This window comes from Watersipora subatra, chromosome 2, assembly GCF_963576615.1.
Source record: "Watersipora subatra chromosome 2, tzWatSuba1.1, whole genome shotgun sequence".
Classification (NCBI taxonomy): Eukaryota; Metazoa; Bryozoa; class Gymnolaemata; order Cheilostomatida; family Watersiporidae; genus Watersipora; species Watersipora subatra.
This window is the reverse complement of record NC_088709.1, coordinates 17,958,505-17,980,588: the sequence shown is the minus strand read 5'-3', so window position 1 is coordinate 17,980,588 and position 22,084 is coordinate 17,958,505. Positions and strand designations below refer to the sequence as shown.

At 36.0% G+C, this 22,084-nt stretch overlaps 1 protein-coding gene across 1 annotated transcript in view; it reads right to left on the bottom strand.

Moving 5' to 3' along the window:
• LOC137388012 (macrophage mannose receptor 1-like) overlaps positions 1-22,084 on the bottom strand; it is a 53,077-nt gene that overhangs the window by 6,157 nt on the left and 24,836 nt on the right. The window contains exons 26-38 of the mRNA XM_068074532.1: positions 20,712-20,845; positions 19,422-19,489; positions 17,867-18,052; positions 16,321-16,389; positions 15,448-15,605; positions 14,214-14,278; positions 14,017-14,117; positions 13,590-13,727; positions 11,934-12,056; positions 10,898-11,052; positions 10,587-10,692; positions 8,566-8,698; positions 4,737-4,869 (exon numbers count right to left, since the gene is read on the bottom strand). Coding sequence (XP_067930633.1) covers positions 4,737-4,869; positions 8,566-8,698; positions 10,587-10,692; positions 10,898-11,052; positions 11,934-12,056; positions 13,590-13,727; positions 14,017-14,117; positions 14,214-14,278; positions 15,448-15,605; positions 16,321-16,389; positions 17,867-18,052; positions 19,422-19,489; positions 20,712-20,845 — 1,569 coding nt within the window. The remainder of the gene's footprint in view (positions 1-4,736; positions 4,870-8,565; positions 8,699-10,586; positions 10,693-10,897; positions 11,053-11,933; positions 12,057-13,589; positions 13,728-14,016; positions 14,118-14,213; positions 14,279-15,447; positions 15,606-16,320; positions 16,390-17,866; positions 18,053-19,421; positions 19,490-20,711; positions 20,846-22,084) is intronic.

Sequence of the window (22,084 nt, the reverse complement as noted above, 5' to 3'; positions counted from 1 at the left end):
GGGGAGACAACTACGCAAAAACAACAGCTTGTCAAGACAGGTTAGGTCAGAGCTTAAATATAAAATTTATTCATGTAAAACCTTAGATAAAAAACAACTTCATTACTATTAGTTTCATGTCTGTTACGCAGACAATCATCAGATAAAATTGTTTTGGTCCAACTGAGTTATATATGTAAGAGAGGTGTAATTACTATAACGACTGATAGCTATGTATTTGCATCTCGTAGTGTGTATTTAGTAGAATGTCGGCATGTGGAAGCTAGCTCGTTACGCTTGTTGAGTGAGCTCATTTCTGGTTTTGTGAGGATGATGTACTTTTCTGATATGCGCAGGTTACAACGCTTGGTGGCTGGGTCGTATGGCCTTTGCGTGTTGAACGATTTTCCATTTAATTGTATACGGTGTGTTCAGGCCTTTTAGCTGCCAGATGTAGTTACTAAGCTCTGTGGCAGATTGCTTGTCCTGGTGCCTGAAAGATGATATGTGGCCGCTGAGTCGTGTCTTAAAGGTATTTTCTGTGAGGCCAATATAACTTTCTGTAGGTTTGCTACCGTCGTCTGCGGTGACTACAGCTTGGTAAATGAGCGACTTGCTAAGACAGTTTCCTTCGAGAGGGCATTCATTTGGTGCGCGACAGTTGCATGTTTTGTTGTTTGCTGGGTGCGTTGAGGCGTTGTTCAAGAGCTTCTTATTGTGATTGTTGATGGTTTGTTTGATGTTAGGCATGCAGCTGTAGCCAATCTTTGTGTTGTTTCTATTAAATTATTATTCAACGGAAATACGTGGGGCAAAAGGGGAGAAAACTCCCATTTTGACGTGACAATGGGGAGTTACGACGGAGCAGAAATGTGCGAATTAATTGGCTCATTCTTACTACACGAGATCAGTAAGAAGCACAGCATCAAACTAGGACTGTATAGAGATGACAGTTTAGCAGTAACAGGATCTACACCCCGCCAAGCCGGAAAAATAAAAAAAAGACCTCTGCCTTATATTCAAGAAGCACGGACTAAACATCACAGCCGAAACCAACAAAAAAGTGACACACTTCCTAGACGTCACCTTCGACCTAACAACTGGGAAATACTCACCGTACAACAAACCCAATAACATCCCGTCATACATCCACACTCAATCCAACCACCCACCCTGCATTATAAAGCAGCTACCTCAAGCAATCAACCACCGACTATCAGCAATCTCATCTGATGCTAATGAGTTCAACCGAGCAGCACCACCGTACCAGCAGGCATTGACAGCAAGCGGATATACACACCAGCTGAAATTCGCACCCCATGAGACCACTACACCAACTAAACAACACAGGCGACGAAGAAAAATCACATGGTTCAACCCACCATATAGCAGAAACGTGGCAAATAACATCGGCCAGACATTCATCAAAATATTAAATAAATCTTTTCCGAGCAATCACCCTCTAAGAAAGCTATTTAATAGAAACAACACAAAGATTGGCTACAGCTGCATGCCTAACATCAAACAAACCATCAACAATCACAATAAGAAGCTCTTGAACAACGCCTCAACGCACCCAGCAAACAACAAAACATGCAACTGTCGCGCACCAAATGAATGCCCTCTCGAAGGAAACTGTCTTAGCAAGTCGCTCATTTACCAAGCTGTAGTCACCGCAGACGACGGTAGCAAACCTACAGAAAGTTATATTGGCCTCACAGAAAATACCTTTAAGACACGACTCAGCGGCCACATATCATCTTTCAGGCACCAGGACAAGCAATCTGCCACAGAGCTTAGTAACTACATCTGGCAGCTAAAAGGCCTGAACACACCGTATACAATTAAATGGAAAATCGTTCAACACGCAAAGGCCATACGACCCAGCCACCAAGCGTTGTAACCTGCGCATATCAGAAAAGTACATCATCCTCACAAAACCAGAAATGAGCTCACTCAACAAGCGTAACGAGCTAGCTTCCACATGCCGACATTCTACTAAATACACACTACGAAATGCAATTACATAGCTATCAGTCGTAATAGTAATTACACCTCTCTTACATATATAACTCAGTTGGACCAAAACAATTTTATCTGATGATTGTCTGCGTAACAGACATGAAACTAATAGTAATGAAGTTGTTTTTTATCTAAGGTTTTACATGAATAAATTTTATATATATATATATATATCAAGAGATTTGATATATATATAATATATATATAATCTCAATATATATATATCTTGATATATATATTGAGATTATATATATCAAGATATATATATCATATATCTTGTATTTATATATAAATCTCATTGTTTGTCTTTTGTTAGTCTTTTGTTTGTCTGTCATCGCTGTGTCCAGCTACAGCCATTAAAGTCTAGCAATGAAAAATCTTCATCACATTGGAATTGAACTCGCTACGATTGCAATTGCAAGTACACAAACACGCACACCTTACAACAAGGCTAAGCGGTGTTATCTTACTTAGCTCATCTACGGTATCCTTATCACGATTAAAGCTAGATATATACATTTTACCGTAAATTAATATTACTTATTACTTTTTACGTATTTTCTTTTTTGAAATTTTTTTAAAAAGCCATTTCAAAATTGCAAAGGGTAATCGTTAAAAATTGTAAAACTGAAAAATTTTTGCATGGACATTCTCGAGTAGGATTGCCTCTACAGTCTCTCTCGGTTCAGCCATACAAAGTACCCTCGTACGCTTTGCTGATGTATTTAATTTTAATATCTCATTTTTACGTTTGTGTCAGTATCAACTATCAAGAGGTATCAATAGGGATCATTATTCTTGTATGCCTTAAACTTTGATGGATAGCTTCTGCAGCAACAATAACCCTTTTTTACTTACCCTTATATGCATGCTTTGTTATCAGTAATTCAACATTTTCATGATTTTTATTTTGTTTATCATTTCATTTTAATTGTATCAGTATCAATTTACTTTTCATTGTAACACTGTAACAAATCCTACTTTATCTAGCCATTACTTGCAAATTATTTCAAATTTAAACATCTCTACAGTATTTTTTTCTCAATTTATTCCAACTGCTCATAAAAATAGATTTTTTTGCGCAAAGAATTTTTTATTATCCGGGCAATAGCGGGCATTCATCTAGTACTAGTACCAGGGTAGGGAACCTATGGCTCGCGAACCATATGTGGCTCTTTTGATGATTGCATCTGGCTCTTTGATAAACCAGTGAAAAAATAATCCGTAATTTGCCTGTTAATTTAATTAACATAATAATACAAATAATGCTGAAATTACAGTAACAATAAAAAAAATAAAAAATAATGTCCATATAATAGAAATATATTTTCATTTGCAACCTTTTGATGTGGCGTGCACAGCAAGGAGTTTCTAGTGCTTTCTGTACTCTGCTTTGCGCAGGCCGTACAGAAACCACATAAGTCATTTTTAGATCAAAAGGTAAACCCTTCAAAGATGGTTAAAAACTGTTATTTGAACATTGTTGTTCAAAGTAAATCTAGTATTCTTGTACTTAAAAATTGCTCAAACATACTAAATTTGTTGTTCTTCTTTTTCAGTTTCATGTTTTTGAGATTTATAATATACATATGGCTCTACTACATGTAGAATTAAAATTTGAAACATGTTGGTTTTTGGCTCTCTCAGTCAAAAAGGTTCCTGACCCTGATCTAGTATATACAGTCAAACATGGATAACTCGCCCACGGATAGCTCGAATACATGGTTAACTCAAACGGTTTCTTTGGTCCGTTCCCACGTAATGATAAATTGCTATAGATAACTCGACCTCAACTCTGTTAACTCGAACAGTTTTTTGCCCAACGGCTACCGAGACGGTTGTTATCGCTTTAGAAAATCACTTTATTCCAAGTCATAGAGGTAACCCTCAACTTTTCGTGAATCATAGGCGTCGTTATTGCCACCATCGGCAAAATATTTTTGTCAACGACTTTTCTAAAGGTTTGGTGAATTTTGACTTTTACCAAACATCCGCTTAGCGATCGCCTTTCAGAAGCATGGAAAAGTGAGGTGACCTTCGCATAAACTTCAAGAAAAATCGGCAAAATTGATCTCGGTTAAAACGATCAAAAGAAAAAGATGTCTTTTCTTCTGAGCATTTCAACAACGATCAAGTTTTGCCAATTTTAATCTAAAAAACGTCCTGGCAATAACATCACCTCAAACAACAAAACAATCTCAAGTGATAGAAAAATCTCCTATACTTTTTGATAAAAAAGTTTTAACCTTTACATTAGAAGCATTTAATTTGAAACAAGCCATTTATGCTTTTGATTTCTATTATAGTTTGTATATGTGCATGTATCTACTAATAAATAAATAAATATATGGACTTGTGACAGTGCTCTGATAACTTGAACGCTCTGATAACTCGAACACTTTCGCTCGGTCCCGTGAAGTTCGAGTTATCCATGTTTGACTGTATATAGACCACAACTGTGTAGTTGATTGAGATTGGTGTGCTGCCCGGTGAAGGAGTCGTTCCGTCTTTCTATACAATATTAACTAAACTCGTAATAAAAAAATCTGTAAGATCAAATCATGTATGAAAATATGAGCTTAAGTAATTTTAGAAGAGGAAGGCTACTCTATTAGAATATAACAGATTACATGTCTAAGTTGACTTGTATACACGAGTAGAGCAGTCACAAAGACATACTCTCGTTAGCTGGATCTAAGAATAGCAGACAGTACGCTGAAAGTTGCAATACTAACATCGACTTTGTATTCAACTCGCTTCATTCCAATCCAGACATCAGGAAGCTTGAGGTCTGACAGAGTCAGAAAGACTTCCAGGAAGGACTGCTCCCCGGCATCTAGCACAGAAGTAAGCTGACCCATTCCATCTCTAAAGATAAGAAAAATAGGGCATAATCTTATGAATCCCGATGAGAGAGTCACAAATGGAAAGTGTCATATTGAAAAATGACATAACGGAGAGTGTCACAATGAAAAGTGCCACAACGGAAAGTGTCACAATGGAAAGTGCCACACTGAATCTCAAAGCGAAATTTCAGAGCTAAACTGAAGATTATCAGACCTGCAAAAATGCTTACCATAAATCCCTGCATATAATCGGCTTATATACAAGGATATACGGTACTTTTGTTTTAATTATCTCATGAATAGGTTAAATACCCTCATATATAAGCCGACTCAAAAAAACAGCCTTAACACAGCAAATTTATAAAAATTCACCTACAAATCCAACCCTACAAATCGTACTAAACAGTAGGCACCTATCATAGTCAAAGGTTACAGAAGAAGATTAATGAAAAAGATACCCTTTATTGTTATGCTTTACTTTTATTAATAACACTAAAAGGATTTTGCAACTGTACTAGAAGTACTATTAATGCAATTAGACTGCATGCAAAGGTGTATGCGACGAGCATAAATCTCAAGCGATCAGGCGTATAACCAGCCCATCAAAAACTGCTATAGCTGTCATAGCATCCTGTTATCAACGCGTGTGTGTGTGTGTGCGTGTGCGTGTGCGTGTGCGTGTGCATGTGCGCACGCACACTTTTAGAACGAAAACAAAAACTGGACAGAAAAAATTCAAAAAGTGTAGGTTTCATGATGAAACCTACACGTTTTGACTTTTTTCTGTCCGGCTTTTGTTGATGAAACTTTCAGTGATGAAACTTTCATCACTTTATTTCAAGGAGCCTGCGCACGCAGCTTGTATTCAAGCCATCAGTATAGTATAATGCAAACTGTAACAAGCTACCACCGGCATACTTACTATGATTTGAGCTGTAGTTGTTATAATTAAGTTGGCATACATATTATTTCATTAAAGTGGGATCAGAGTTATGGTTTAGATTAGGTGTGACCAGAGTTATGGTTTAGTTTAGGTGTGATTAGAGTTAACGTTTAGTCTAGGTGTGATCAGAGTTATGGTTTAGTTTAGGTGTGATCAGAGTTATGGTTTAGTTTAGGTGTAATCAGAGTTATGGTTTAGTTTAGGTGTGATCAGAGTTATGGTTTAGTTTAGGTGTGATCAGAGTTATGGTTTAGTTTAGGTGTGATCAGAGTTATGGTTTAGTTTAGGTGTGATCAGAGTTATGGTTTAGTTTAGGTGTGATCAGAGTTATGGTTTAGTTTAGGTGTGATCAGAGTTATGGTTTAGTTTAGGTGTGATCAGAGTTATGGTTTAGTTTAGGTGTAATCAGAGTTATGGTTTAGTTTAGGTGTGATCAGAGTTATGGTTTAGTTTAGGTGTAATCAGAGTTATGGTTTAGTTTAGGTGTGATCAGAGTTATGGTTTAGTTTAGGTGTGATCAGAGTTATGGTTTAGTTTAGGTGTGATCAGAGTTATGGTTTAGTTTAGGTGTGATCAGAGTTATGGTTTAGTTTAGGTGTAATCAGAGTTATGGTTTAGTTTAGGTGTGATCAGAGTTATGGTTTAGTTTAGGTGTGATCAGAGTTATGGTTTAGTTTAGGTGTGATCAGAGTTATGGTTTAGATTAGGTGTGATCAGAGTTATGGTTTAGTTTAGGTGTAATCAGAGTTATGGTTTAGTTTAGGTGTGATCAGAGTTATGGTTTAGTTTAGGTGTAATCAGAGTTATGGTTTGGTTTAGGTGTGATCAGAGTTATGGTTTAGATTAGGTGTGATCAGAGTTATGGTTTAGTTTAGGTGTGATCAGAGTTATGGTTTAGTTTAGGTGTGATTAGAGTTATGGTTTAGTCTAGGTGTGATCAGAGTTATGGTTTAGTTTAGGTGTGATTAGAGTTATGGTTTAGTTTAGGTGTGATTAGAGTTATGGTTTAGTTTAGGTGTAATCAGAGTTATGGTTTAGTTTAGGTGTGATTAGAGTTATGGTTTAGTTTAGGTGTGATCAGAGTTATGGTTTAGTTTAGGTGTGATTAGAGTTATGATTTAGTTTAGGTGTGATCAGAGTTATGGTTTAGTTTAGGTGTGATCAGAGTTATGGTTTAGTTTAGGTGTGATCAGAGTTATGGTTTAGTTTAGGTGTGATCAGAGTTATGGTTTAGTTTAGGTGTGATCAGAGTTATGGTTTAGTTTAGGTGTGATTAGAGTTATGGTTTAGTTTAGGTGTGATCAGAGTTATGGTTTAGTTTAGGTGTGATCAGAGTTATGGTTTAGTTTAGGTGTGATCAGAGTTATGGTTTAGTTTAGGTGTGATCAGTGTTATGGTTTAGTTTAGGTGTGATCAGAGTTATGGTTTAGTTTAGGTGTGATCAGAGTTATGGTTTGGTTTAGGTGTGATTAGAGTTATGGTTTAGTTTAGGTGTGATTAGAGTTATGGTTTAGTTTAGGTGTGATTAGAGTTATGGTTTAGTTTAGGTGTAATCAGAGTTATGGTTTAGTTTAGGTGTGATCAGAGTTATGGTTTAGATTAGGTGTGATCAGAGTTATGGTTTAGTTTAGGTGTGATCAGAGTTATGGTTTGGTTTAGGTGTGATTAGAGTTATGGTTTAGTTTAGGTGTGATTAGAGTTATGGTTTAGTTTAGGTGTGATCAGAGTTATGGTTTAGTTTAGGTGTGATCAGAGTTATGGTTTAGTTTAGGTGTGATCAGAGTTATGGTTTAGTTTAGGTGTGATCAGAGTTATGGTTTAGTTTAGGTGTGATTAGAGTTATGGTTTAGTTTAGGTGTGATTAGAGTTATGGTTTAGTTTAGGTGTGATCAGAGTTATGGTTTAGATTAGGTGTGATCAGAGTTATGGTTTAGTTTAGGTGTGATTAGAGTTATGGTTTAGTTTAGGTGTGATTAGAGTTATGGTTTAGTTTAGGTGTGATCAGAGTTATGGTTTAGATTAGGTGTGATCAGAGTTATGGTTTAGATTAGGTGTGATCAGAGTTATGGTTTAGTTTAGGTGTGATCAGACTTATGCCCGCAGAAACTGACCCCTTAGTTTGTTAACTTTTTTACGTTTAAACACAGCTTATATGCAAGGATATACATGACTTTGACTGATAGTATCTAACAAATAAGTAGTAGATATACGATAATATATGACTCAACCATTTTAAGAGCCTTTTCTAACAATTCTTCTCAATTTTTTCACATTTTTACTACACAACACGTGATCTATGCATGAAAAACTGGACAAAGATCATCATATGTGTGATCTGTGAGCTACTCTTTTATCAGATTGTTAAATTCAATGTTTGGTTACAAGTTCTACCCATATGTATGATGTTTGTAAACTTACCAATCAGGCAGAGATCTCTTTTTGTAAATGCTGCCAAAGTTTTAATTAAACCAATAAAATGACTTATCATGCTTCTTACAAGAGGACCTCTTTCTTATGTAAAGGCATTCACGTATTTCTTTATTCATATACTCAACTCCATATTGATATTAGAACTGTTATTTTATTTACTTTCAGTTATTTACCATATCTCAGGTGTAATCATAACAACACTTCCAATAAAGCTGTACACTTAAAAAATAACCTCAACTTTTAAACTCAGCATGCTGAGTATTTTGCTAGCAATGAATCCCAACTAGCTGAGCTAATGATAAGAGCTACCAGTCAAGCAGATGCGAGCAAGAAAAGACAACTCACCTGTAACAGCTCCGTGAGGCTGCCTCAAAGTTTAGAGGAGAAGTGAAAATCTTGTAGCACTGACCATTAAATTCCCTATATCCAGGGTGGCAGACAGCAGATGGTTTTGTGGGAGCAGCCGGTAGTGATGGATCTAAAGGTGATTATAAACTCACAATAGATGTATGTATACATGTAGAAACCAAATATTAAAACTAAATTAAAGCATAAAGGCAGCCATTGTCTAAACTGGGCTTCAATTGTTGCCAAAATTTGAATATAGGATTGCAAGTCTGAGAAAAAGGGTAAGAATGACTAGGACTGCCTATCAATCGTCATATAGCACTGTTTATATATAGTAGCTATGTCTTAGATTTATAAAGCCATTTATGGATGGCAAGCAAAAATGAATTACTTGTTTTAGCTAATGCCCAGCCAGTACACGCAACCAAATTCATAGGCATTTTAGGTAGACAGTTTTACTGATATTTATTACAGGAGAAAACAATCCCTGTCTCTTTGAACAACAAGTTTTATCAAAAACTTAAAATGTTTTATAATGGTATAGCTCTCATACATTACTATATAGGTCTCATATATTACTATATAGCTCTCATATATTATTGTATAACTCTCATAAATTACTACATAGACCTCATATATCAGGGGCAGATTTACTGTGGTGCGTATGGTGCAAATGCACCACCCTAAATAAGGCAAAAAAATACAAAAAAAGATTTAAAATCCATCAAGAAATGAGTGAATTACATTTCATTCCACTGAGAACTTGCTTTGGGAAAAAATGAACAAAAACGGCCTAGTAGGGCTCGTTATAACGATCAAGTTTTAGTAACCTTGGCCTGAATTTGTTTAGCTTATAAACAAATGAAGGTGGTCCCAATAGACATCCCCAATTGAGCCATAACCTTTTGGAAAAAAAAGTACTACAAGCAATTTTAAAAGCAAAATGTCTTAGAAGAAAGGCCAAAAACGAACTTTAGATCATTTCTTTCAACAACAAAACAACAATTCCAAAAAGAATGACAATAGAGATGTCCTTGTGGTGATAGATTTTGTTTCTTCTCTTTGCTGTTTCGTAGTTTTGCAGACAGTTTGTCTAGTCACCTAAACATTATTCAGTAATTCTCCTGCATTTGTATCAGTTTATAGCTATTAATAGATGTACATGTACATAATAGATGTTTGCATTGCTTATGCGTTTGGAAACTTGATTTCATTTTATTGCACAATTTTTGTTAACTTTCTGTTTACATGTAATCTTGATATACATAGTATAATAAACATTATAAAACACCGATTTAATTAATCATATTTAATGTCAATTTTTACCTCTAAACTTGTTCTTTGCTGCAAACAAATGATTACACTTTTTTGGGCTCAAACACACCTCTCATTCATTCTAAGATGCCTAAATTTCAAAAAGTTCTGCTAGCGCGGGGCCAGGCGCATGGGGTGCCCTAACCCTACCCCTGCCCACCCTAGATATATTACACAAATTTTGCACCACCCATTTTTTTCCTAGATCCGCCCCTGTATATTATGGTATAGCTCTCATATATGCAATGTAGAATTGGTCATTTCAGTGATTTAGTAATAGCAGCTGTGCCTACAGTAGTTAGTAGCCCAACTGCTAGCATGAATGAGCTTATTATCATTGTACTTTCAAACTCATTGTACTCATCAAACCTTACTTAAATACATGTGTATCCTTAGTATCAAATAGTGTAATAGACACTATATTATATCTTATAGCTGATGTCCAAAATGACGAGGTTCAATCTAACCCAATAAAACAGCGATTTAAGGCAAATATACATAAACAAATAGCCCACAGGCTCAAGCGAGGCTACTTTCCTAACAAGAATTTCTGGAAATACTGTCAGAGCGCTAGAAGCTGCTACAAACCACTCACTAAACCTAATACCTCCAGTTGCTATGGAAACACAAACAATGGTAGTCCTTCACAGAATGATTGCTATATCTGCCACAGGTAAAATGAAAGGCACTAGGTATAAACTGACCAGGAGGACCAGAACAAAGGTAGGGGAGTTTTTCTGTACACTCCGCAGTCTTCCATAGACCAAGTTTCTTCTTAACATCTGTCTCTAGCTGCACACATCTTCCATTCTGTATAAAAAAACACACTTATGTAAGCAACATCAATCAAGCATGTGACAGAGCTGTTTATAACATGTGCAATCATCACTGGTGCAAACGAAACAGACACGATGGTAAATAATTATAAAAGTCATTACCTAGTTCGAAAGACAAACGGCTGCAGAGTGGTGCCAATGACTAAACTAAAAGCAGTGAGACTATGTCAGCCCTTTACCTTGTAGTTATATGAGGTGATAGGCTGGCCTGGACCCCAATTGCTGCTCCCTTTTGGTTCATTGTTAGACCAGGTAAACCTGCCAAAGCCTGTCAGATCGCTCAGGCCAATCCAGACTGGTAGGTTGCTCTTATAGGTGACTAGCCCAACCAGAGCTGTCAAATAAGACAAGTGTGTTCAGCCACTATATAGCAGTAACACGCTGTCAGCTCTACATAGCAGTAACACGCTGTCAGCTCTACATAGCAGTAACACGCTGTCGGCTCTACATAGCAGTAACACGCTGTCGACTCTACATAGCAGTAACACGCTGTCGGCTCTACATAGCAGTAACACGCTGTCGGCTCTACATAGCAGTAACACGCTGTCGGCTCTACTTAGCAGTAACACGCTGTCGGCTCTACATAGCAGTAACACGCTGTCAGCTCTACTTAGCAGTAACACGCTGTCGGCTCTACATAGCAGTAACACGCTGTCAGCTCTACATAGCAGAAACACGCTGTCGGCTCTACATATGCATTCAAAATGTTAAAAGACTTACGGTATGCTATAGTACAACACAAAATAAAAAGTACTGTATTACTGGAAATTATAAAATGCCTCATGATCTGCATTTAAAGTAAACTACATTTTTAAATGTTGCTGGCATATATGACCATCAAAACCCCTATGATGAAAAGTTACTTCTTCGTATATTCTCATAATAAATTCCATTGCATACGTACTACACATAAATTACTATTAATAGCTTAACAAATGACACAGGAATTCATAGTCGATGTGACCGAAGATAATTGGCTGTATGACCGCTATCATCCTAAAACTATAGTTCTCAATAAAAATATCTGTATTGCAAAAAACTTATTTCCTGTAAGACACTGACATAACAATTAATAAATATTTAATTAATTAATAAATATTATAAATATTAGTAAAACTAAATGCTAACTGCAAAATTTTTGTACAATGTGATGAGAACAGACTAAGTTTTTCAAAATTGTTGTAAAATTCAAACAAAGCCATGGGCACTCCTCACCTTGTTGCCTCGCATTAACAACTGAGGCTAAATCATATCCTTTGCCGTAAGTTCTACATTTCGCCTGAGCTTGCTGCCATGCCAAGGGGGCATCCTGTCCAAACATCCCGAAGCATTTGTAGTCTGTATAAAGTATAATTAAGACACATGCTAAAAGTTGTGCTACACGTGCTCTTGTGTCCACAAACAGTGATATGATCAACTATACATACTGTACATCGCTGTGAATATACTATATCCTTACCAGATTATTGAAGATATAACAAGGTTATGCCCACTTAGTTGTGACTACGTTGCTAGCAAATTTATGAAACCATAAATATCGTACAGTGTGCCCTCGCCTCGGACTACGATGTCCCTGCTATACAATATTTTTGCCTCACGATGTGGAACACGGTTTTTGTTTTCATACTCGCCATTCGAGATCAACAAAAATTCATCTCGAAATTAAAATGTGGTGGTCGGTACTAGAAAATGCCGATAGGCTAGTCACCAAACTCTCTCTCACAACATTTGAAAGAGATACGATGCTTGCTCTCTCTCAGTTCAGCTTTATTCGTTATAAGTTATAGTAAGAACGAAACTGGAAACAGATCAGTGATAAAATTTAAACCAATGACAAAGTTGAATTTTAGTTTAATAAAATACATACTAAAACTTAGCTTCAAGTATGTGTCTAGTAAGTTAAATTCATTGAAGTTAAATCCAATGTTTATGTTCTACATTTGTCTCAAAGTACGGTACATTCTGCACATAGTACAGTGTAATGTTACATTTTAATGCAGATCATAACCAATAAATACACTAAATACACTAAAGTTACTATAGGTAACTATAGTTACTAAGGTTAGCATACTATTTTGTTATTATTTTTAATACGTAAAGTGTGTATATAACATTTTGATGACATTTTCCCGGGGTGTTTGCATTAGATAATTATTATGGGTTTCTATACCTCTTTATATGACATTTTTGTCTTACAATGTCATCACTAAAATTGTATTAATTAAAATAAATTGAATTAAAATTATATGGCGAGGGTTCAATGTACTACTAAGTGACTGTTCGGCGCTGCAAAAACAATCAAAAATGTTATTACTCAAAAAGTTTATTTTTAGTCAACATATACAACATTTACCATTCTACCTTTTAAATGAAGGTGTTTGCTTATTTCTATATTTTATGCTATATATTCCTATATTTATAATATTTTAGAAAAGTCTAAGCATAAATCTTTCTTCTAGTGCACCGGTGGTCCCGTGCGCCATTAAATATTGGCAGGTGTAATAATTATGTCCACAATTATTTCATAGTATGGCAAGGTGGTTGTGTGGCTTAGTGGTTAGCGTGCCTTTTTGCAATAGCGATGATTCCGAGTGCAATTCCAATGCGAAGCAGTTTTTTATTCCTAATGCTAGCAAGGGCTGCAAGTGGGCATATTTTATCGCTATATCTAGAGATATGACAGACCAACAAACCACAAAAAAATTGGGTTTATATATATATATATATATAACTTGTTATTATACACAGATTGCCAAAGAAAAAATAAATATATCACTATTAAATGGTATATGACTGACTACTAACTCTCTGCAACTGTTATTAAAGTATTGATAAAACATGATTGCGCACTAAAGAAAAGACTTGACCAACCATATAAATGAAAGTTTTTCTGGCAGTCTCCAACCATGGTGCTAGCGGTCGTGGTAGGAGGAAGAGTAATACCATTCAGAGGCCTTTGGCAGATGTGCCCTCGCGTTGGTAGACCACAGTTGTAATCATTCCAAAACCCTAAAGTATTGGTGGTAATATTTGCAACACACAAAATTTATTGTGCAGTATAATTAGTTAGAAAAATTCCAGAACCTGTATACACCCATGAAGAAATGATTATGGAATGAAAAATGAACTTTCTATCAAAAATTTTCAAACTACCTCTTTGAATATTTATCTGCGCACACATTTCAGCCTCATTTGTTCCAGAAGGCTCTCCTTCATCCCAGAGAGCAAAATAATATGGTGCGCTATTCACCCATCTGTCAAAAGAAGTAAGGAGTAGATTTACTAGCTAGATATTTACCACTATTTTGATAGATCTCAGCGCATCCTTCTGAACCACCGTGGTCAGATGGTTCTCCTATATGCCAAGGAGCGAAGTCTAGATCTGAGCCATCGAGCCATCTACAAATCAGAGCAACGAATCCCTTGTCATTAAGTCTAATAAGAATGGCTACTTACAAACTACTGATCAGCAGTGTATGGAAGGCTTTTACTCACCCCCACTTCTCTCCGCCAAACTCTGTGAGTCCAATGGCCCAATGCTCGGTACTACTCTGTGTAATCTGTAGGAACATAGGTAAATAGTTAATTGCAAGTAGTTATTGTAGCCTCAAATTTACAGTCTCTAAAACTTGCTAATGTAAGTAACAAGGTGAAACCTAATAAAGGTAAGGTGAACATGACATGTAGTTAGTATAGCTAATGTAAGTAACAAGGTAAAAGCTAGTAAAGGTAAAGGGAACATGACATGTAGTTAGTGAGCTAATGTAAGTAACAAGGTGAAACCTAGTAAAGGTAAGGTGAACATGACATGTAGTTAGTATAGCTAATGTAAGTAACAAGGTGAAACCTAGTAAAGGTAAGGTGAACATGACATGTAGTTAGTATAGCTAATGTAAATAACAAGGTGAAACCTAGTAAAGGTAAGGTGAACATGACATGTAGTTAGTATAGCTAATGTAAGTAACAAGGTGAAACCTAGTAAGGTGAACATGACATGTAGTTAGTATAGCTAATGTAAGTAACAAGGTGAAACCTAGTAAAGGTAAGGTGAACATGACATGTAGTTAGTATAGCTAATGTAAGTAACAAGGACAGAGTTAGTAAATAAGAGGATTAGAGTTTATCAGCCGCTGTAGCTGTTCTAATCTTGTGTCTGACCTCTAATAACCTTAAAGGTTGACCTGCAACAAAATTCACATTACAGTTATTTGGTATCCAAAGGTTCACCATGTCTTACTCTGCTGTGATGCAGGTGCAAAATATGTGGAAATGTGATTACAAGCTCCTAAAAGCTAAACAACGAACAGTTAATTGCCGCCATCACGAAACCGCCGTAGATCAGAATCTCTTTCAAAAACGGCTCAAATGGGATGTAGATGAACAAGATGGCTTCTGTTTACCCTTTCATGCAACCTCACTCGTCAAAATAGTGTTTGATACCAAATAGCTGCATGTAATGTGAATTTTGTAGCAAGTCGACCTTTAAGGAATCAGTCCATATCTCTGTAAACACACATATTCCATTCCAATAATGCAGTTCTTAAAAGTGGCAGCTTGCTGACAGTTTCGCCTTTTTTTGTTTGCTGATTTTCAACTTTAGCAAATTATGCTAGCATCTAACTCATAAATCATACATCGCAGAAGCAATACCAACTCTGCAAGAATGGTTGCATCTCTCATCTTGCATATACAGTTTTGCGCGTTCACTCTTTCCACAGAATTCGTTTACCTGAGATACAATGAAGTCATTATCTTCTCTTGTTTTTATAACAACAAGGTGTCCGGTTTCATTCTCGCAGTCTCGCTTGGCCTCGTGCCAGTTCATGTAGTCAGTTTTAAACTTGTAACAACTCTTTGCATGCTCCAGCCATCCCGGATCGCACTTTCCTGTACAGAATTTTGAAAAGGTATAAATATATATTCAACCAGTAGTAGAACGCAGCTAGGTAACAGCTAACTAAACAAACTACATAAGTTTATCTAAAGTGTAAAGTTTTGCGCAAAACTATGGAAGCCCTCCTAAAATATATGACAGGTTTCATTTACAGTTGCTATGCTAGAAACCACCAGAACTACGTAAGTAACTCTATATAGCATTCTCATCCAGAGTTTGTGAGAAGCTCAAATATGCGGTTAAACTTCATAAATTTAAACTTCCTTGTTTTCATTTAACAAAAACTTGACACATATCTTTGTGTTGCAAAAAAACTTTGAAATTGCTTAAGAGTGGTTCGAGCTAAAATTTATAGCCAGCTTCTTGTTTGAGATAATTTTCCAAAGTTGCCGAAGTCTTCAGATGTTTCCTGCATTATCTGAAGCACAAGTCAATGCGATGATCGACAAGTTTACTATAATTTTTGGGATTAGAGCTCAGTTTAGCTTGTACCTCTTTGTAGTCAAAGAACAAAAAGTTTTTATTTAATTAGACAAAAGGAGTACACTTTAAGCTTTGAAACGGTGTATAGATTTATACATTTAGAGTTGCATTTAGTGATTATAATAAACAACTGAGTGACAGCATTTTTGTACAAAGTTCAGCATAGCCTGACTTTCTACCAAATTATGGTCTCTGCGTGTGGTTGCAAAGAACTGAACCACCAACCTTGAACACCAGGAATACGGCTAGGTGTGGGAAGTATAGTGGTTGGCTTGACTGTAGCCGCGATTGTACCTGTAAAATACAGTGCTATTGCCTTATTTTGCATCTGTTCTTGGTCTCACCTTCTTGTGATACATTAGTAAGTAGTAATTGAATTATGGGTAATCAAATGAAGAGTGACTCAGTTTACATGTCATCCCCTAATTTCTTCCACCAACTAAACATATAACAGTTATTACTTTCTAACTAATGAAACTTTCGCTAAAATGACTTTAGCAATGGACTTGAAGCTAAATAATTTAGAACGCTCTCACCTCTGGTCTTTCATCTAGCACACTAATCATTTGTAAAACACACACAGAGTCCTAATAATGACCTCAAAGACTTTTCCATTAAAAAAACATAATTTTTTGTCAAGTTCAACTAATAATAAAACATAATAAACTAATTATGCCCAATGTTTACACTACTTCGATCAAATATTTCAAGATCTTTCACGATTTGTGTCCCTGTTTTTTCTATGACAATTGCAGGTTCTCAACTTTATTCCAAACAGAAATGTTTTTTAAATTATGCCATACAAGAACCATAAAACAGAAAATAAAATGGTTAACAATTAGCCAATAAAATCAAATAAATAGTTTGTCTTTATAAAAAGTTATTGCAAATTTTCTTATCAAAGTTTTCAATTATCAAAAATACAGCACATGTAACATTTTATAATTTTACTTGTTCTATTGATATGAAAACATTTTTAAATATTTAAACATTTTTCGAATGCATTCACTTATATGAGGCATTGCAAAGGCAGCATTTAATTGCATTATCACATACGTAGACCGCAGACAAGGTAGATAAATTCAAAATATGTTTTAACCCAAAACCATGATTAAGTTTTTTCTATATGAAGTTGTAAAATGTTCATGTTACACCTGCTATGTTCCCGCTCTGATGGGATCCGATTTTTTAGCTATAAAACAACAAATTTAATTGGTTTTAATAAATATTGCTTGAGCTAAAAACCTACAGAATATATTATTATTATTGCTGGCACCCTGGCTGTCTTGGGTACTGAGAGAGATCATCAAATGAGCTGATAAGGCATAGCGAATAATTATGCGCGCAACTATTCAGCTATGTCTGATGCGACTGTCTGCCGCAGAAGTTAATATGCTACTCAGCCGTCGGCAGCTAGCTCAAATCCTGCATGCAGTAATCTCTTTCATAAGCTTAAACCGTGGCTACGGACATACGGACGAACACTGCTCTTATTTTAGTAAAAAAAGACTGGTACCCTGCAATCATGCGCACCGTGAGAGATCGGCATATGTAATAACTATGTGCACAAGTATTCTTAGATATAGAAAGGTGGTCTAGTGGCAAGGTATTAGCACGCTTGCCTGAAAATCTGAATATCCGTGTTAGATGACTTTCGTGCGATGTAATCTTTTTCCTAACACGCTACGCAGGCAGACGGAGACTGTTTTTATTATAGCAAAGATTACACAACTAGCTTTTACAAACGAAATACTTCCGGATTTTTACTTACCAGCTGGCAGCTGACATACGTAGTCATTTGCTGTATGACAGTACTTGTCATTGAATGTTAGTTTCACCGGTTTTCCGTAAGCCGCTGTGCTTGCCACCACGCAAGATTCAAGTTGTTGGTGGTCATTTGGTTCTCCATATGCCCAGGGAGTCATATCAACATTGCTTCCATCTGACCACTGGTAGCCTATAACAGGACATTGTTCACATATGGGTATCAACTTCATAAGCTAAAAGTAACTTGCAGCAGCCTCAGCTATAGGGTTAAGGATGACCTTATACTATGTTTTAGTAGATTATATCCGAAAGTATCGGTGTTTTTCTATCATTTTCGATTGTTTTCGATGTATGAGATGATCTGACTGTCAGGATGTTTCAGAATTAAAATTGACAAAACTTGATCGCAATTAAAACTATCAGATCAATAGAAAGTGTGATTATGACGTCTATAATTGCAGAGAGACCAACAGAATAGAGACCTGTAACGCCGTAACTTGAAAGCAATAGCCAATATCAACTATAGCAATAATAATAACTAGTGACATCATTTTGCAAGTATTCTTTTTCTGAGCATCTTAACCATGATCAGGTTTTGTCAATTTTAATATTTAAAAGTCCTGGCAGTCAGATCACCTCAAACATCAAAAACAATTGCAAATGATGAAAAAATATCGATATTATCTAATAAATTGATAAAAAAAAATTGTAGAAGTCCATCTTTTAGCGTTAACCTGCAGCGCATTTTGTGAAATGAAGCCGTTTAATTTCTTTACCTCCTACTCGTACATTAAAAGTAGTATAACTACTAAGTCCCATACAGCTAGCATGGAACAACAGGTAGCGACACCTAGGTGCGCCAGTGTCAATGTACTACGCCGGGCCGACAAACAGATCACGTTACCATAGGGCACTAGAGTAGAGTGATGTTTATCTGACACTTATACCAAGACCTATGCGCATGCACAGGTGTGACACCACTTGTTGCTAAGGCTGTTTCCATGACACAAAGATGGTGCATCGCAGGATGTTTTTTTTCCAAACAGCAACACTGAATCATTACAGAATGAGGGTGACACAGCTGTTTCCATGATGGCATTGCAGCTCCATACGGGGGTGTGTCACTACCCTATCGCTTTATAGAAACTTGGTATATCATACATTTATGCTGTAATAGCAAACCATTATGAATATAATTAGGCGCAGCTTCTACTGATCATGCGTCCATATCAAGTACTGCGTATTCAAGTAGCATTTAGTTGAGAGCTAACTTTATCATGTCTCCGTGGCTTGAGAAGAATAAAACAGTGTTTTAGATTTAATAAACTTCCTGGCACTTAACCATGCTTTATCATTAATCATTGCTCATCTTTACCAGAGACTGTTTTGTAGAAATACAAATAACTTTAGTTAGTGCAGACAACAAGCATGAGAGAAACTCAAATAGCCAACTCGCGATGAGTCAGATTTCGCAATGTTCGTTTTCCTAGCGGAGTTTAAATAATAAACCAATTTTACAGATAAAATAAATGCTCAATAATTTAAAGGATATTATTTACCGATTGATTTGTCCAGTCTATTCAGGCCAATCCAGTAGTCTGACTTCTGTACTTGTCCAAATTGATTGCTAAAACAGTGACAGATAAGAGACAGTCACTTTCAAAGTACCTAAAAATGACTAACACCACCTAGAAAATAGACAAACTGCCATTTTCTGCAATGGCTTAGTTTAAATAATGATCCGGCGGGCCAGAAGATTTTTAAGAATTCCCAAATGTGGCTAATGTTTTGATTGAACAAAAATTCATCTATACATTAATTTTTATGAATTTTAACTGTCACATTTAATCAACTCATCAAAAAAGTATCACGAAAGTTTAACATTAATGGCCCAGCATCTAAAATGGAAAATTATGAGAAACAGCAGCAAACCTGTGCATATCGTCTACATCAGCAAACCTGTCAGACACTTTCAACATTCACAAATCTGCCATACGCTGTCAGCATTAGCAGACCTGTCACACACTGTCAACATTCATAAACCTGTCGGACACTGTCAACATTATCAAACTTGCTGCATACTGCCAACAGATTTCCTTGCAAATACACTCTGACAAGCTTCATATGTTAAAGTCATCATCAAATGTTGTAACAAATATTCACATACGAATGCACTGTAATCAGTTTACCAAATTCTATGGTCCAAAAGTTCATGATAACTTATTAACAAACATTGCAGGCAGTTATGTGTAACATTACAAAAGTGCACTTTGTAAAAATATGTAATAGTCTAAATTTAATACACTAAATCTTATGTAAAAATAACTAAATAAACAACGTAACAACCAAAATAGGGGTTGATGACACTTGACATGGTGGGTGTACAAATTAACAATTAGTCTGCTATGAAGCTATTCTGCTATTTGAGAGAGCAGATAACTCAATGCAATTTTAAAATCTTCATCTTACATATTGCTTCACTTATTTCCAAAACTAACGTACGCTTTTTAGATGGTCAGTTGTGAAAAATCTCACATGCATAGTGTAATTTTCATTTTTTTATGATAGCATTTTTAAACTCTGCATCTAGTCTGTTGCTGCCATGTCAGCCTCAATGATTCTTTCTTTTCATCACACATAACATACTAAATATAATAAACAGAATTAAAACCAGAATCTATAGGAACAATGTGCTAGCAGATTTCGTATTCAATGGTCCAAACCACATGATTTATGGCAATAATAGGAAGCTAAACAAAGCCAGTTAAGAAGCAAGCATACATCACTACTGTAACAAAAGTCAAGGAAACACTGCTGTAATGCTGCCATGTATGCTGCCAGCTACATACCTGAAGATATCCTCCAACGAGGCATCATCACTGAACTCAGCATGCAGACTTGCAAGGTCACCACCGAATGCCTCGCAGTGCTCCTTTGCTTGGTACCAAGACTTTTTTGCCGGCCGACGGAAGCTTTGGAATGCCTAAATTTCATATTATATACTATTATTGTTTCATACTATATTATGGATGGTATAAAATGTAAAGCAAAGCAGATCATTCAGTTATTAAAAGTTTTAGTACAACTTATTGTGGTTGTGGTGTTGTTGTACCAGACTAGAAACAATCATATATTTAACCCTAAGATAAGTTGTATAGTAACATGTAACTTGTATAGTAACAAGTAAGTAGAAGAGTAAGATCCTAGAAGTGCATTAGTTCACAGCATGTGATTGGTTAGACTGCAAGCCATACCATTGACATAAGTTTTATGATTGGTTAGAGCAGGCCATACCATTGACACAAGTATTTTGATTGATTAGACTGTAGGCCGTACCATTAATACAAGTCTTGTGATTGGTTAGACCGTATGACATACTATTACCACAAATCTTTTGATTGGTTAAATGTAAGCCATAGTATTGACACAAGGCTTGTGATTAGTTAAAGAACAGGTCACCCCATTGACACAGGTTTTATGATTGATTAGACTATTATAATAGGCATACCATTAACACGTCTTGTGATTGGTTAGTGTAGGCCATACTATTAACACAAGTCTTGTGATTGGTTCGACTGTTGGCCACACCATTGACAAAAGTTTTGTGATTGGTTAGACTATAGATCATAGCAGTGACACAAGTCTTGTGATTGGTTAGACTGTTGGACATATCATTAACACAAGTATTGAGATTGTGTCAAATACTACATAATACAATACCTCATCCTGTTGGTTCCTTAGTCACTGGCCTAGAATTGCATTATCCAATCAATAGTAAGTAGAATGCTGCATTACCCAATCAGCATGCTTTTTCATAATCACCATGCATATATAGTAGGAAGCTTAATAACATAATAATTTATGACTCATTACGTTATAGAGATCTTTCTTTTTAGATGCTATATAAAGGGAAGCACCTGTTAACAAGTTCAGTTTTAGACTTTGTTTGAATAACACATGGCAACCAATGAATGCGATGCGAGTCAACATAAACAACTGAAGTTTTTTTGGGCCTGAACGGGAGGACATAAATCAAGGAACTCGGGAGCATCACAACGCTGGTTTGTGACAGATTGGCTAGATCATAAGTCTTTTTATCGACATATGTAATGTGATTGGCTACAGTCTCAGCCTTATCACACCATTCCGCATTTTAAACCACAACTTGTAATGTCTCATTTTCAAACATATCATGAACCATTGCCAAGTGAGCAAGAGAATC